Source organism: Wyeomyia smithii, chromosome 1, assembly GCF_029784165.1.
Source record: "Wyeomyia smithii strain HCP4-BCI-WySm-NY-G18 chromosome 1, ASM2978416v1, whole genome shotgun sequence".
Taxonomy (NCBI): Eukaryota; Metazoa; Arthropoda; class Insecta; order Diptera; family Culicidae; genus Wyeomyia; species Wyeomyia smithii.
In genome coordinates, this window is record NC_073694.1 from 19,503,263 (window position 1) to 19,519,438 (window position 16,176).

The 16,176-nt window shown below is 41.4% G+C and overlaps 1 protein-coding gene across 13 annotated transcripts in view; it reads right to left on the reverse strand.

Moving 5' to 3' along the window:
• Positions 1-16,176, reverse strand: part of LOC129718856 (MAP kinase-activating death domain protein) — an 88,082-nt gene that overhangs the window by 33,777 nt on the left and 38,129 nt on the right. For 3 of the 13 annotated variants that reach the window (XM_055670009.1, XM_055670007.1, XM_055670017.1), the window contains exons 3-15: positions 15,826-16,172; positions 15,259-15,760; positions 14,833-15,194; positions 14,646-14,772; positions 14,251-14,283; positions 4,347-4,459; positions 2,989-4,288; positions 2,626-2,697; positions 1,748-2,512; positions 1,487-1,687; positions 1,186-1,425; positions 789-923; positions 27-539 (exon numbers count right to left, since the gene is read on the reverse strand). In XM_055670009.1, the coding sequence (XP_055525984.1) occupies positions 27-539; positions 789-923; positions 1,186-1,425; positions 1,487-1,687; positions 1,748-2,512; positions 2,626-2,697; positions 2,989-4,288; positions 4,347-4,459; positions 14,251-14,283; positions 14,646-14,772; positions 14,833-15,194; positions 15,259-15,760; positions 15,826-16,172 (4,710 nt within the window). The remainder of the gene's footprint in view (positions 1-26; positions 540-788; positions 924-1,185; positions 1,426-1,486; positions 1,688-1,747; positions 2,513-2,625; positions 2,698-2,988; positions 4,289-4,346; positions 4,460-14,250; positions 14,284-14,645; positions 14,773-14,832; positions 15,195-15,258; positions 15,761-15,825; positions 16,173-16,176) is intronic. The other 10 variants (XM_055670019.1, XM_055670013.1, XM_055670018.1 and 7 more) reach the window with 8 other exon arrangements.

Genomic DNA, 16,176 nt, shown 5'->3' on the forward strand with positions numbered 1-16,176 from the left:
AACCCACGCTATAATCTTGCACCTACTAAATTATTAATCTGATCCAGCAGCAGATTAACCTCCTGGGCGTAGATCAGCCCGATATGGCTTTTGCCCAGCAGTCGGCGAATTTTCCGCTTAATCTCCAGCTTGTTGCAGTTGAGCATCACCAGAATGGCGGTCAGATTGTACAACATGGTAGACAGCAGCCGATCTTCGTCGTGCTCGAGCCGTTTACGTTCCGATTCCGACAGCGATTTGTACCGCTCCATCATTTCGCCCGGTCCTTGGTCCATTCCGATCATATCTCGCTCTTGACTGACTGCGTCGAGGAATGCGTCCTCCCAGAACTGCATCTGATCCCAGACGTTTGACCGTTCCCGACCCAGTAAGCCCTCGAACAGATACACTCGAGGTGCGTCGGGTGATGGAGAGTTCGATGTTGGAATGAGGTTCCCTCCGGTGTACCGGAAGCCAGCGCTTAGCGAAGATTTTCCTGAGAATAGTCCTCCGGCCATCTTCTTGGCATCCTTCAGAGTCGATGATCCCTTCGGGTGCTGCTGAGAAAGTAGAAAAGCGTTATGAAATATCATGACACCCGAAAAGGAAGGACGTTAATTCACAGACCGTATCACAAAAGCTCAGTTACTAATTTGTTCATGTCGCTCTTCCGGTAGCTACAGACAGTTTCAATCTATGCAATGCGACCAATAGTTGTACTTAAAACAGACACGAAGGCAAGAGTTGAGCGAATGTTTCGGGGGGAGGGGAAAAAGTTGCAACCACACCACGGTCTAGCGGAAACTTACTTTCTCGTACTCCGTATCGGACACCGTCGAGCGGCACGATATCGACGGTATCAACGAGCTGCCGGACTGCTGCTGGGGCAGCACATCACTGGCCACCGAGAGTGCACTGGATGATCCGTGAACTCCACCCCCGGGCTGTGTACCAGGTGAATTTTAGGTGGAAGGTGAGGTTGAGAGAGAGCAAAGAAACACAAACATTCAAGAAAACACACATTTACAACTGGAGGCCACGCACTAACCGGAGAAAATGAAAGATCGGAAGTAAAAAACTAAAAAACAGCAGTAGCCTACAAAGCAAATAGCGAAAGCTCAATTGTGGGCTGTTGCAACTCAAACACAGTAACGCTCATTGCCGATTGCCGATGATAAAGATTACGAATCAGATTCTCGTACGTACCTCGGAGTCGAACGAAGTCAACTTGCTGAGCAGCATGTTGCGCTTCTGGGTCAACATGTCCTTGAACATCTCCGTCGTCGATTGGTTCTCGGTGTCCTGCTCGGAAGGTCGTCGCGATATCACAGGTTCGTTCAGCACGGTCGAGTTCTTGCGGGATCCCCCGGTGGAACTCCAGTCCGCAGGTTCAGCAGGACTTTGTGGCGACCGTAGATTCTCCCGACTTCCCATCGGACTGACCGACTGTTGATTCACAAAATAAAATTATCCTCTCAAAAGGGTTAGTAAGCCACCAGTAACTCACCCGACTGGACAGCAAGCTAGTGGACAGGTCGGCCGTATTGTCCGTCAAGTCCTTACTCCAGTAGTGTGTGTGGGCAATCTCCATCATTTGAAACACGGACGCCATTCCGCCCAGTCCGAAGTTCGCCACCGTATTCTCCAGCCCATGAGTGATCGCCAGCAAGCACTTGAGCGTTCCCTTGTAAACCGGTTTCGAGATGCACTGCAGAATGAGACTTTCTTTGTAATTTCTCTAAATCCGTCCCATAACAAAGACACTTACCACATCGTCTATATGATCGTCCGGGCCGATCTTCCGCTCCAGGGTGCGGTTCAGCTTACCCAGCACCAGCATGCGATACGATTCATCCTCCATCAGCTTCTTCAGTCGATTCAACTTGAGCCAGCCAACGCCCTCGCCGGCAAGTACCTGGTTAACCAAATCTTTCAGGAACGCTTGATTTTCCGAATTGCTAGACGAACGTTCGGCATTCTGCAGACGTTGGATCTCCTCCTGGGTCTGTTTGGGACCGGAATGTCTAATCAGCGGGGTTCGCTCCACCAGTCCCTTTCGTCCAGGGAAAGGATCGAAGGACAGCTTATCTTTAATCTTGCTTTGCTGCTGATACTGATTGGGAGGTACGTTTCCGGCGCCAGGGGCGCGACCTTGCGCCGCCTGTTGGCCACTCTGTTTGCTCTGTTTACTACTGAACAAATCGGAGAACATGCTGGAAGTCGATTGAGCAATTCCGTTGAAGTCACTCGTGATCGAGGAAAACAGTGACGCGTTGGTGGTCGCTATCGTACTTCCCGAGGGCGACACCGTCTGGGAACCATGGGGGGCATTCGCACCCTGCTGACCGGTCTGATGTAGCAAACCTTTCTTAGCGGCAGCCTCCTTAGCCGTTTTCGTCAAATCACCGAACGTCGATTTGCCGACGTACGTCAAATCATCGAGGGTGTTTTTACTGACCCCAGCGGCCTGCTTGGATGCTTCCAGTGCCTGCTTGGAGGCTTCTTCAGCGGCTTTTTTCGCATGCAGCGTTAACTAGAAAAAAATACGGTTTAATTTAGATGAGAACTCTAGCTAGGATTACATTCATGCGAACGTTGTTAAAGTACATACTAAAAACCAATTAAACAAACGTATTTCCCACAAACCTGTTCCAAAGGAGCGAGAATTTTCATCTCCTCTTCGGCATGCTCTTTAAGCTCCTTGGCTTGTTCTTTCAACTGATGTTAGTGGTGGTGGTGGTATTGGTTGTGGCAGTGGTGGTAGTTGTGGTGTGTGTTTGTCGTATCAGCGAAAAAAGGGGGATGTGTTTTGCGGGTTGAAACAATCATACACCAAAAACCGAGAGGATAAACATCGACGGGAACGGGTTTTCGACAGAAATGCGAAAGAAAAAGATAGAAGAAAAGAAAAACAAATCATTTTTGAAATGGTAGTAAGACAGATACATCCAAAAACCAAGGAGAGAATGACATGCCATCCGATCATCCGTGTAGGCCTGACGGTCTCACCTTATCTACGTGCGCTAGTAAGCCATCCTGACTGCTTTGTCGTGTGGTTTCACGTACCAGTTCTTTTGCTTGCGATGTTAGCACCTCAAAAAGTGACCCTTGCGAGCTTTGACGCTGCGATCCGGCAGAACCCAGCGACGGTGGATGGCTACTAGAACCGGTAGAACCGGAGCTGGAAGTTCTAGCCAGTAGATTCCCTCCACTTTGCTGCTTGACAAGATTCGGTGACAACGGGGGAGGAATTTTCCCCACTCTACCTTTCTTGGCCTCCGTCGTATCCAGCGATCCTCCGCTCTCTTTCGAAACGATGGTCTTCGGTGTGGTAGTCGAATTCGAATCGGATTCGTTCTCAAAGCTACCCTGTTGCTCTTTGGCTGGTTTCACGGGAACTTGTGCTTCGCTGCGCGTCTTGGGATTGAACTCAAACTCCGAATCTCGATTGAAGCTCGGACTGCTGAGATCCGAACGGCTGGATGAAGTCGATGCCGGTGAATCCGGCCGATCGGCATCGTCAGCTTCCGGCTGGGGAGGTTTCATACCCTCGGGATAGCGCAGGGAGCTCGGCGGTCGGTAGACCAGCTTCGGATCGAGATTGGAGGACATGGTTTTCGGCGCAACGTGCACGTGGTGTTGGTTACCGTAGACGTCATGCAAGCTGGGCGATAAATCCGACGAAACCATCTCCGAAACGAAGTCACTCAGCGAGGAATACGAGGAGCTGGTACTTTCAGCCCCCTCGGAGTCGGATCCACTTTCGTCCGTTGGCTGCTGTTCGAGCTGTTGAAGGCCTTTCAACGCTCCATTAAGGGAACCACTATCATCCCAAACGGGAAATTTGATCGGCGTTAGAGTATGCGCGTACCACTTCGGCTTGTCGCCGACTTGCGAGGGATCGAGGACGCCTGTTTGAACTCTCAGGAAGGCTACATTGGTGGGGGTCAGTGACCACTCAGCGAGCCACTCGACAGCCTGCGTCCGAGCGAATCGGTTTAGGAACGCGGAGGCCCTCGGTCGGGACCGTAGGAAACTGTTAATCTGAAAGGCCACCACGGGTCGCGGGTACAAACGTAGCGTGCGCGTATGTTCCGTAAAGTTGGCCAGCGTATTCTGGGAGTTGAAGAACCGCACCATCGCGACCCGTGTCGCCACATCCACCGAGTCGACATCAGTTCCGTAGAGGAACGGATTCGGGGGCGGTTGGCCTACCGGGCTGGGCTGTCGTGGCGTTCCCGCTGCACCCGAGAACGAACTCCGCTGGCTATTGCTTCCTGATCCGGGCACTTGTAAAGGCTGAGGGAAACTGCGAAATGGAGGAGAGTTTTAAATGGTGTTGATATTTGAATTTACACTTCACTTACGACTGGGGAGCAGTGTTTGGTCCGCTGAAGCTTCCACGGGTCGATCCGGGCTGCGAATGCTGACCGGATGATGCCCCTGCAGCTTGATTGCTTGTCGACATAGAGCTTAAAGCCTAGAAAGGGAATGGAGCTTGCGTTAGGACATGAGGAGCCTCGAAATGACATAGGAACGGATAACAAAACGCAATAATAACTAGTGATTGTTTCTATTAGACTAAGTACGAAGTACGTAATGTGTGTGCTATTTTTTTAAAAACGATTGATGATTCGTTGTTATATTCAACATTGTGTCGAAGAAGCAGTCATATTTTTACTCAATTTTTTTTAGTACTGACTTATTCTATACTGAGTGATTACAAATCTACAAAAATTAACCAAAACGCTCTACAGAAACTATCTAAAAATTAAAACCTTCTTTTCTAAGATATTTGTGTAGTCATTTTAAACTTTCGTCGATAAAACCTCAAAGTTTGTCTGGTTTGTTTTGTTTTCTCTTTTTGTCCTTCTATAGTGTTTTTGATTCGTAACACCATTTTTTTTTTTTGAATATTTGTATAATGCTGAGGATTCAGGCTAATTTCGAGTCTTTCAATTTAGGGCATCTTCACAAATAGTAATTTATTAATTCATCATTTCCATTTTTGTTTCAATCGGTCAAACTATTTTCGTTCGTTCGAGCATTTAGCAGTTGATGATTTATTTGAAACTTTATTCCTGATTATGTCCATGATTAAACTTGTTTCAGGGTTGAAGTGTTTATAGGATCTCTGCCAAAAATTTTAAACTAGATTCAGTCGTGCAGATTTTTTTTTAAATGTCCACCCTTTTTTATTATTGGGTTGGCAATGAATTACATTTCAGGTTTATTGGTTTAGGTAACTTTTGTTAGAATGAAGCATCAACAACTTTTGCCCGTTTTTTGCAGGATATCATGTTTTTAGGCGTCTAAATTTGCTTTTATTTTTTAGATCCTTAACTTAACCATTTCTAAACCTTATTTCTGGTAGATTTTTCTCTTTCTATATTTTTCCGTTTTAAGTTGTTTTTATTTAAATGCATCGATTTTTTCGTTCTGTCTTTGTCGATGTATTTAACCGTTCAGGGATTTTGTCGTTACTTGAGTTCCCAGCTCCTATTTTTTGGTTAGGTGATGGAAAGTTCCTCTCTGGTTATCATCTTCCAGAAATATTTTGTGTCAAACACTCGATGGCATCACAGCTTTGGGTAAGCGTTCGTAGCTGCCCGCTGCAGCATACGTTTTGGTGATCAAGTGCGCTGGGACATCTATTTTGCTAGATTGACATTGCCCGTCTGATCCTCTCTGATATAAGGATCTAAGAGTCTAGAAAGAAGCCCCACATGAGCTGATCTGTCGTGTGTATACCCGGCAGGATCTATGGGACTGTGGGTTGTCTTTTTTCGGCTCAAAGTAAAGACGTTAAAGCTTGCATCCATTTAGGATTGGAACAAACTTTTGGTTATGTTATGACGCTCCTTTTAATCTGTCGGAAGTTCTTGGCGTACACGTGCCGAGAATTTTTGACATTCCGCAAAACGACTGTATTTTGTTAACAATCAACGGGAAATCCGAAGAAAGTGGAAGAACTGTGCACAGCTATTAGAAAAAATCATTGAGGTCTACATCTAGGCTAGCTAGACAGCTGGAAATGACCAGAAATATTGTTTGGCGCGTTATCAAATGGTAAAAGGAAACATTGACGACAATTCGGAGGCCTCAAGTCAGTCATCGGAGTGGAACTGTCGACCGGAAACTGCGTGGTAAAATTGTAAAGACCATCAAGGGGATTCCCAATCTGTCGGACCGTGATTTGGCTAGAAAATTTAGCGCTGCTGTGGCAAAAATCCGTGCTTGGAAGCTTCACGACCATATGCTGACCAAATTGGACGGGTATCTTCTGACGGCCGTCATCGGCTATGTCAAGGCTAACTTTGGGCAAGTCCCAGGTCAAAAATTTAACTTGGCAACGGCTTAGGAGATGTTCCAGCCAAATTTAAATTTGTTTTTGCCGCCAAAGTTGCACGAAATTTTATGATTTGCAGCTGTGGTAGAAAATCGAATGTTTTCGTTACAAATCGTCAGAACTGTACCAAAAAGAGTATCCAAAAACGAATTTTGCCGTTCATTTAATTTCACAACCATCCCGTCATATTTTGGCAGGCTGTCATCACAGTAAAGTCGTTAGAGAATGGTATGCAAAGAAAGCGGTTCAGTTTGTTGTGAAAGACTTTAACTTACTCAATTGCCCCCAGTTCCGCCCTATTGAGAAACAGTGGTCAATCATGAAGAGAAAACTCAAAGCAAAGAAAAAAGTTATCAAAGACATCAATCAGAAATTACCGAAGTTTGCTCAAATGAACCGCGTGTTTTGGTGTCAAGCAAATGAAATTGCTTCATGTAAGCTTTCTATGTTGGAATACTCCATGTATATACCAGTTTCGATCGGATATCGAAGTCTGGAACCGGCCGTTTGAGGAATTTCGGTCTTCAGCCGGTAAAAATACTGGTTTGCAAGCAATTGCATTTCAGACTCGTTCCGTGAACAAGGTGCGTCTACCCGTACGCTTGTTAATGCCGGGGGTAATTAACTGCCTCAAGTGCAAGCAGTTGGGCCATGGTGGGTGCTGCGGTAATAAAGCACGTTGTGGCAAATGCGGAGAGCAACATGCCGATAACATTTATGATAAAGATGCTGAAAACTGCCTCTATTGTGGGCAGACTCCACATGAGCTGTCCGCTTGCCCCGTGTACAAATAGCACCAGGACAGTGTCAGGCGGTCTTTAGAAGAGCACTCCAAATTCAGTTTGACAGAAATGCTCAAGAAGACCGCTGCTACCAAACTGGTTTCCCTGATCTTTACGAGGTGTTGTCCGATGAGTCTGGTTCTGACCTCTCTTCACTTAACTTCCCAGCACTTGCAGGAACATCAAAAAGCCAAATTATTTCTTCTTTTTCGTCCAAGGTTTAACCAGTAGTCCAGCTGCTGAAGCTCTCAGATATTGTTAAAATTCTTCTGTTGGCTTTTTTATTTACAGTTGAAACGTTTTTAAAGCAGTTGACTATTTAATGGCCCCTCCTTGCAGCAATTGTACCCTTTCGCAAGCTAATAATGACTCTGTAAAACTTGACTCACTTCAAATATAGACCTTAACTTCCATTAGTTCCAGTTGCTCCAACAAAAACGCGCCTGAGTGAGAAAGGATTAATTTCAACCCCGCACTGTCAAAAGGCAAAAAATCGAAAATGCAGTGCAACGGCAGAATGACAGATTTCAAATGCTTATAAATTTGTTACCACTGAACGCATTTTGGTCATTAATATCTCGTTGGATAGACAAAAAATTACTCTAATTACTGAAGTTTGATCAAATGAAGCGCGTGTTTCGGTGTCAGGCAAATGAGATTGTTACATGTAAGCTTTCTATGCTGGAATACTCCATGTATATCACAGTTTGCATAAGGGATATCGAAGGCTGGAACCGGCCGTTTGAAGAATTCCGGTCTTCAGCCGGTAAAAATACTGGTTTGCAAGCAATTGCCTTTAGTGTCGCACGACAAGAGTGTAAAAACTTACACCCAATCAGACTTGTTTCGTGGACAAGGTGTGTCTACCCGTACGCGGGTAAAATTAACTGCCTCAAGTGCAAGCAGGTGGGTCACTACAGTTTTTCCTAGTAGAGCGATTGAAATTCATAGTCAATTTGATTATAAATAACCCAGCGTGTGCCCGCAATGATGCAATCGAAGCAAAGACGACTCACGATGATAAAATGTTAAATAAGCAAACTCTCAGTGAGGGAGGAGCCTCGTAGATGACAGATTGGAAGAGGAAACGAAACATTTTTTTTTGCCGTTTCCTATCTGCAGTGTTTTGTGAAGTGGTAATATTAACTACTTCAAATACATTATTACGGGGCGCTAAGAAGTGCCATTGAAGTTGTCACCATAATGACACCCAACAAGCATGTTATTTTTCTGCTCGTTGCGATTTGTAAATATGCCTATGACGTGAGATGATTCTCATTTTCTTGTTATTTCTGGCAGTATATTTCTTTTACCTCAATTACCAAACGACAACAACAAACAAATTTCAATTTAAATAATTCAAACTAGCCTAAAAATCGAAATATAAACGCATTTGATGAAAAACAATTCAGTTTTAAGGATTTTTAGCGCCTTTTTGTATCGCTTGAAATGAATGTGGAACTGCACATTTCATAATTTGTAAGGTACGAAAATTCAGCATCGTGGTATGAAACAATTAACTTAGAACTAGTTTATTTCGTACAAGCATCAGTTTCTTCGGACACAGCATGCTCCAGGCAACAACGAATGTATACCTGCGAACGATGTGCAGCGCAGTTTATCCTTTTTTCGTTCATTCGTTCGTTCGTTTTCATTCTATCACCTACGTCGCCCCGTCTACGTTGTAGTTTATCGTCATATCACTGTCCCGTCCAATCGAATTTGTGAGTTATATTGTCTGGTCGTAGCAAAGGAGGCAGAGTTAAAGGAAAGACTCTTGTGCTGGGTTTGGGTAGGTCGAATTGATCGTGCTGCGGAATAGAAATTATACGCGTTGGTGCTAGAGTATCTAGCGGCTGTAATCGAACAGGCTTTTATCTAATGTGACGGTTCACTATCCACCGTTTTTATTATTTTTTCTTATTACTTAGTTATGTTATAGTTGATGATCGTTTGGAGATTAATGTTGAATTTTTCACTATTCAGACCCGTAATTACAATTTTGCTTCAATGTTTGCAGAGTTTAATTTCTGTTTTAACTGTTTCCATAATTTTCTTCTAGCGTGAATGGAAACGATTACAGCGATTACCATAAATCACCAATGTCTATAAGAGTCATTATAATAATGGTATTAACTATTTGGTCGATAAAGTGTGGATTAATAAGAAATACATTCCCAGCTTCATTTTTAATTAAAACGGAATTGTTTGGAAACATCGAACTTAGTGTAAAAATGTGGAAAATTATTACAAAAACCTTCAATCGCATAGGAAAAACAATGTCAAAACACGGCGTAAAAAATATGACAAAAGTTGTGGTGGCAATGAAAAAATAATTTAAAAAAACTGAACAAAAATGTTAAAAATATAACAAATGACCGAAAATAACAATACCATAAAAAAAGGATTATTTGAATAATTACTCACAGGTATATCACAAAAAAAAAAACAAATTTTCCAGAAAATGTTTTCCTCGATTGATGACAAAAATTACAAAAACTATGAATCAATTAACGACAAGAATTATGACAAAAATGAGAGAAATAAAGAACGAGACAATTACGAGAAGAAGATGACAAAATTACAACAAGAATACAAATGAATAACGGCAAAAGGAAGGCAATAATGAAAGTAAGAAAAAAAATTGATTGGAAAATATGATAATCTAAAAGTTATAATTTTGAATGAAATTACCACAAAAATGATCATGGAAATACCAGACCACGTTCGATGAAAATAATAACAAGAACGAATAAAAAAACCGTAAAAATGATCACAGCAAAAATTGTCATCAAAATGACGACAATAATTATAATAAAAGCGAAGATAAAAATTGAGAACAGATATGAGAACGAACAGGAATGATGGCAAAACACAGAAAGAAATCTCTACAAAAATGAAGAAAACCGATAGCAAAAAACACCATTTAGAAAGATGAAAACATGGGGACATAAAAACACAGTAAAATTTTGAATTATGAAAAAGGGAAAAAGAGTATAGAAACTGTCAAAAAAAAAAAAAAACAGTAATGTAAATGGAAAATGTAAAAAATTCAAAATGTGAGGAAATTAAAATATGTCCGTAATAAAACAAAAATATCAGCTATTTCAAAATGATAACGAAAATACGACAGGGACGAAGAAAAGGTGACGATCAAAAAGAGAAGAAATAACAACAAAATACGACAAAATTTACGATACAGAAGGGAACAAAATCACGGAGAAAATGCCGACAAAAAGAGAAAAAATGGCACAAAACAACATATATGAAGAGAAAAAATAGATATGATAAAGAAATGACGAAAAGTGAACAAACTTAGAGTAAAATTAAGAAAAATGTTGACTTCCCTCCAAAAGAAATTTTTGAGCTGAATCACACTTAAACAATATGAATAAAATCTATCAAAAATTGCCTTAAAAACGCTAGAGCGAAGGAAAAAAGATAAGACAGAATTTTTATCAATTACTAACAAAGATGATTGTAAAATGGTGACAAAATTACAACCGAAATACGAGAAAATAAGGACAAAGAGGAGAAGAGATATCACGACAAAAAATGAGAGAAGCAAAATGACCAATGCAACAAATGACGAGCAAACTAAAGGCAAAAGTAAAAAAAAGACAGAAATGATGAAAAAAAGAATTAAAACAAAAGAGCTCATACAACCGAAAAACAAAACAAGAGAGCAACAACAACAAATACGATTCAAAAATAGTGTCAAAAATGACAAAAATTTAATGATAAACATTAGAAAAAATATAATATAAACGAACCAAAAATGACGGAAAAATGATGGCATTAGTGCAAGCAAATTGAACAAAAAATACAATAGATATGATAAAGAAAAGCTGAAACACTTTTCACAAACTTTCAAACCGAAATTTCGAGCAAACTCACAATTAGAATGATGTACACGCAAAAGTTGGATGGTGCGAAACCAGTACAAAATTGTGCGTTTTTAGCGCAATTGTTGATGTAATTCGGAACCAGTACAATGATTGCGTGTTGGGCATAACGCAATTATTGCTCTAGCGTTTCTCCAATGTATTTGGCAGCTCCAAACTACTACACCTAAACAGTTTCAACAGCAGCATTGCAAAACGAGCGAGAAGCAAAACCATTCTCCTCCTTTCTGCTTGAGGACGAGACATATGCTACGCTTTTCAAGTCTTTTGCACACACGCTTTCGAGATACTTTTTCTTCTTCATGCATTCCTCTGAATAGCAGCGAGCACGCACCGACAGTAAGAGTGAGAGACTAACAACACTGGTATCAAGTATGTACAGCAGGGGTGTCACACTCATTTCGTGAAGCAACGAGATATCGCCTTGCGCGTCGCAATCCGAACCGAAAGAGAAGCGAAAGAGCAACCTGCAAATTGTAGGTGACGTGTCTATGGAAATTCTACGAGCGAGAGAATACTAATACACTCGACGCGAGAAATAAAGTGTCGGTATATGATACATATTCTTATTTCATTCTATGTCAATGTATTCGCAGTACAACTGTTGCGTTATGGGTTTCACACATTTATTGTGCGGTTTCTGTGCAACATTTGTGCGAATCGGGAAGACACAATGATTGTACAAGACTTCAACTTTTGCGTGTAAGAATTGATAGAAACACTGGAAAATATGAACTAAAAATGTTGCGACAAAATTACAGTAGAAATAGGCAAAACGAACGACAAAGAGGAAGGAATATATCACAATAAAAAGAAGAAGGGTAAAATGACAGGAAAACATGGTGACAAAAATGACGAAACAGATGACGTCAACGGTGGCAAAAATCAGTGACGAGCAAAAATAGAGGCAAAAACGATAAAAAAGTGACATAAATGAAATATAAAAATACTCATAGGACCGACGAAGAAAGCAGAACAACATAAATAACCTTAACGAATCAAAAATAAGTTAAACATTATGAAAATTCAATGATACATAAGAGATAAAAAGCACTCCCAGATCATGGTGAAGTGTTATGATTTTTTAGATTCAATTCCGTTTTTATTGGGGGTTTGAAACTGGGTCATTCCATACGAAGTGTACATGCCACTTGGACACGACCATTACGGATTTGGCTCAAAGCTAGGGGAATTATTCATCTAGTTTCACTATGAAAAAATCCCAATTTTGGTGTTGATTGGAATACCCCCGATCTGTGGTACCCCCTCTTTGTGACTAAGTCAGGCAATTTTTGTTCAAAATTCCGTTTTTCTTTTTCTTACAATTCATGGATGTAGGACGTTCCAAAATACTGATAGATGATTTTTAAAGAAAATAAACCAAGGAATCAGAAAAAAATACATTTTTTGACTGGAAGTGTTGCCAGATAGATTATTTTCGTATTTGAAAACTAAATTTACATTTTTCGGCGAATTCAGCCATTTTTATTTTAAATTTGATAATTTCATCGTGTTTCTTGGAAAATTTCACGTATGAAACAACTATCATTCCGAGGTAATATAAGCCAATCTCGAGATATAACATTTTTACGAAAATAGTTGTAAATTTCGTAATTAATTTATTTTTTAGTTTATAGCCGTAAGACACCCGAAAAATAGTAATGAGTGAATTTTGAAGAAAATAAACTAAGGAATCCAGAAAAAAATATTATTTTTGACCGGGAGTGTTGCCAGATAGTTTATTTTTCTATTTTAAAACTAAATTTGCATTTTTCGGAAAATGTAGCTGAGTTTATTTTAAATTTGAAGATTTCATCGTGTTTCTCGGAAAATTTTACATAAGAAACACTTATCACCCCGTGCTAATATGAGCCAATCTCGAGATAGAGCATTTTTACGAAAAACTGATTACGAAATTTAAGACCATTTTTGTAAAAATCTTTAAAAATCATCTATCAGTATTTTGCGGACGTCCTACATCTATGAATTGTAAGAAAAAGAAAAGGAATTTTGAACAAAAATTGCCTGACTTTGTCACAAAGAGGGGGGTCCCACAGATCGGGGGGTATTCCAATCGACACCAAAATTGGGATTTTTTCATAATGAAACTAGATGAATAATTCCCCCAGCTTTGAGCCAAATCCGTGATGGTCGTGTCCAAGTTTATTCTTTTCCGTGGTCACTTCGTATGGAATGGAACTTTAAATTTATTGAAAGTTTAATTTATTTTTTATTTTTTTTTGTATCTAGTTACCTTTAAACCGAAAAGAAATTTATTTTTAATATTTTTTTTAGGTTATTTAAAAAATTGAAAAGGGATTTCTTCACATTCATTATCAGTTGATATTTATGTTTTTGTTTGCCTTCTTCGTAGTATAACTCATGTTTGCGAAACGAACTCAGTTTAAACAGAATTTGTATCAAACTGTTTGGAAAGAATTCGAAAAGATTTTGAAATGGATTTGGAATGGATTTTGACTTGATTTGGATTGGAATTAGATTGTATTTGGATTGTATTTGGATTTTTATTAAATTTTTGAATAAATTCGTATTGAATTTGGATTGCATTTTAATTAAACATGAATTAAACTATAAGATTTGGATTGAATTTTAATTGGAATTGGTTAGTATTGAATTGAATTCAGATTGGACTCCAGCTTTCGGTTGGATTTCAATTGTTGGTTTAAATTAGCTTGAATTTCAAGTAGCTCTCCATAATCAATATTAAAATTCTAAAGTTTCGTTTCTAAGCCATACTTCAGTCATCCCAGTATAATGGGCCAGTCTACACTTTGTACTGGTTTCTAACATATTTCAATAACTTGTAATAGTCAAATTTAAGTTTGGGAAACGTTATTCACGTTCACTAAACTTAAATTTGACTATTGAAAGTTATTGAAATATGTTAGAAACCAATACAAAGTGTAGACTGGCCCATAATACTGGAATGACGGTATATATTCTGTTTTTTTTTAATCTTACAAAAAAAAAAAACGTCACGTCTAGATGGCGCAGTTTTACACGTAAACGGAATAGAGGAGTATTCTTCCGTCTGAAAAAAACTCTGTAATAGTTTTTATCCCGATCTCTTCTCTTTTCAGGTACACACTGAGCCTTATTACCTACGAAATCGAAAGCTACGGTTTTCTACTCTGAAAACCAAAATCGAAACCAAAAAAAAAACTCCAAATCGCTACCAGCACTAAAACTACAAAAGTACGAATGCGATATTTACACCAACTCCTGCCTGATCCATCAGTTGCATAGCCTGCGTGCGTGCGTGCGTTCGTGCACACGAATCGCGTGATAATTGTTGTGTGTGCGCGTTTTGTTTGTTTTATTTTTTGTTTGCGGTGATCATAGAAGAGATTATCGTATCCAACGAAACGAAAAGCAGATGTAAGATTGAATGGCGTTGAAATGGATGAAGATTGTTATTTAAGGATAAGAAAGAAAGAAAGAAAGGAAGGATATAAGAAAACAAATTGTTAGAAAGTTAGTTAGTTAGTTAGTAGATAGTTTTAGGGGAAGCGGATAGCGGTGCGCTGCAGATGATCGGTGGTGTGCAGCTTGAGTGCGCGCCGGTAATCACGATAGCTCGAGGTGGTGGCTGAAGCCACCACAGCTTACCTGTTTTAAATGGTTTTTTAGAATGGTCCCTTCCGGTTCTGGCAGAGGCGGCACTTGCTCAGCATCCCCTGATGCCGGGGTCAACCGATTGGAGTCAAGATCTACCAGCCAAATGTCATCCGGAAGTCTGGTGGCAAAGCTTGGAGTAAGAAACATGTTTTTTGTGCATACTTGAGCACGAACTCACCGGAAATTTTTCTTATATAGTAGAAAAGTTGCTGGAAGTCCAATGATGAATGGAGTCGGTGCTAGCAGTAGCTGCTCGGCACTTCCCATGCAGGTCGGTAGAAGCGGAATCACGGGAAACATGTACTCCAATGGGTAGATGAGATTAACCAAAGCCATCACCGACATCGAGAGGGCGTTGTAGTCCCGTGACTGGATTATTATTTTGTGCTCAAGCAGAATCAGCGTCAGCACCTTGAGGCACGTTTCGACTCCGAGCAGCTCCAGCGGAAGGTGAAGCGGAAAGTCCACGAATGAAAACCGAGTGTGATCCGGGAGGGAAAACACCAACGGTTGATGGATGATCGGGGACAGCACTTCCACCTGTATTAAAGTGATAAAAAATATCAATATTTGCAACGATAGATCCTGGAAGAGAATTACAAACCTCAACTCGAGTTGAGCCCGGCACCGGAACCGGTGCTGAGAGCAACCTTAAAATCCACGTTTCAATCTCCTTAACATCGTGCAGCACAATCGACGGCGTGGAATCCGTAACCTGACTAGTGAGCACATTCCAAACGCTATCGCGGCCACTCTGACGCGAGGCTCCAACCCGCTTGGGGCTGGAAGCATCGTTGCAGGCATCTATCAACTTCTTCAAAATAAACAAACACTCCCGAAAGGTCGACAGAAACGGATGGTGCGAAAGGATGCACAGCGAGGTCAGCGAATGACTACGGATTTTCGATCGCTTCCGAGAGGCACGTGGCGATGGCGAGTGACTTCCACCCGACTCCGAGTCCGCTCCGGAGGGCCCCGTCACACCGAGTCGCGTCTGCTGTTGCGAACCTCCGTAATAGGAATTGTTGGGAGGATCCGAATCTCTCCGACTCGGACAGTCTCGATCCGATGAATCGCTCGGGCCCACGTTGCTACTCCTATAGTCACTAAAAAAAGCGGAATCGTTACGAAAAAACATCCAGAAAGAAAGTGAAAACAAAAACCGACTCACCTTGAGAAGGCGGAATCGGAACTCTTCTCCATACTCTTCCGCCAGGATTCCCGCCGGAAGGTGGAATTGCGTCCCTTCCGGCTGCCTGAGGGATTCCCTGCGCCGCTGACTCCCGGCACGTACTTTTCCATCGGTCGGTAGAAGTTCACGCAAATGCCGTACCGCGTTTTGCCCGAATCCTTGTCGGTCAGCATAAACACGAAGGAGGTGGCATCGCGTACGGCCGTACCGGTCCTACGGGGGCCAACACTGACGCATCCTTCGGGCTGACAGAAATAAACCATATCCAGCGGTAGGGGGAAGTCGGCGTGGTCCGTCGGGGGATAACGCCGCAGCAGCTCAGGAATCTAC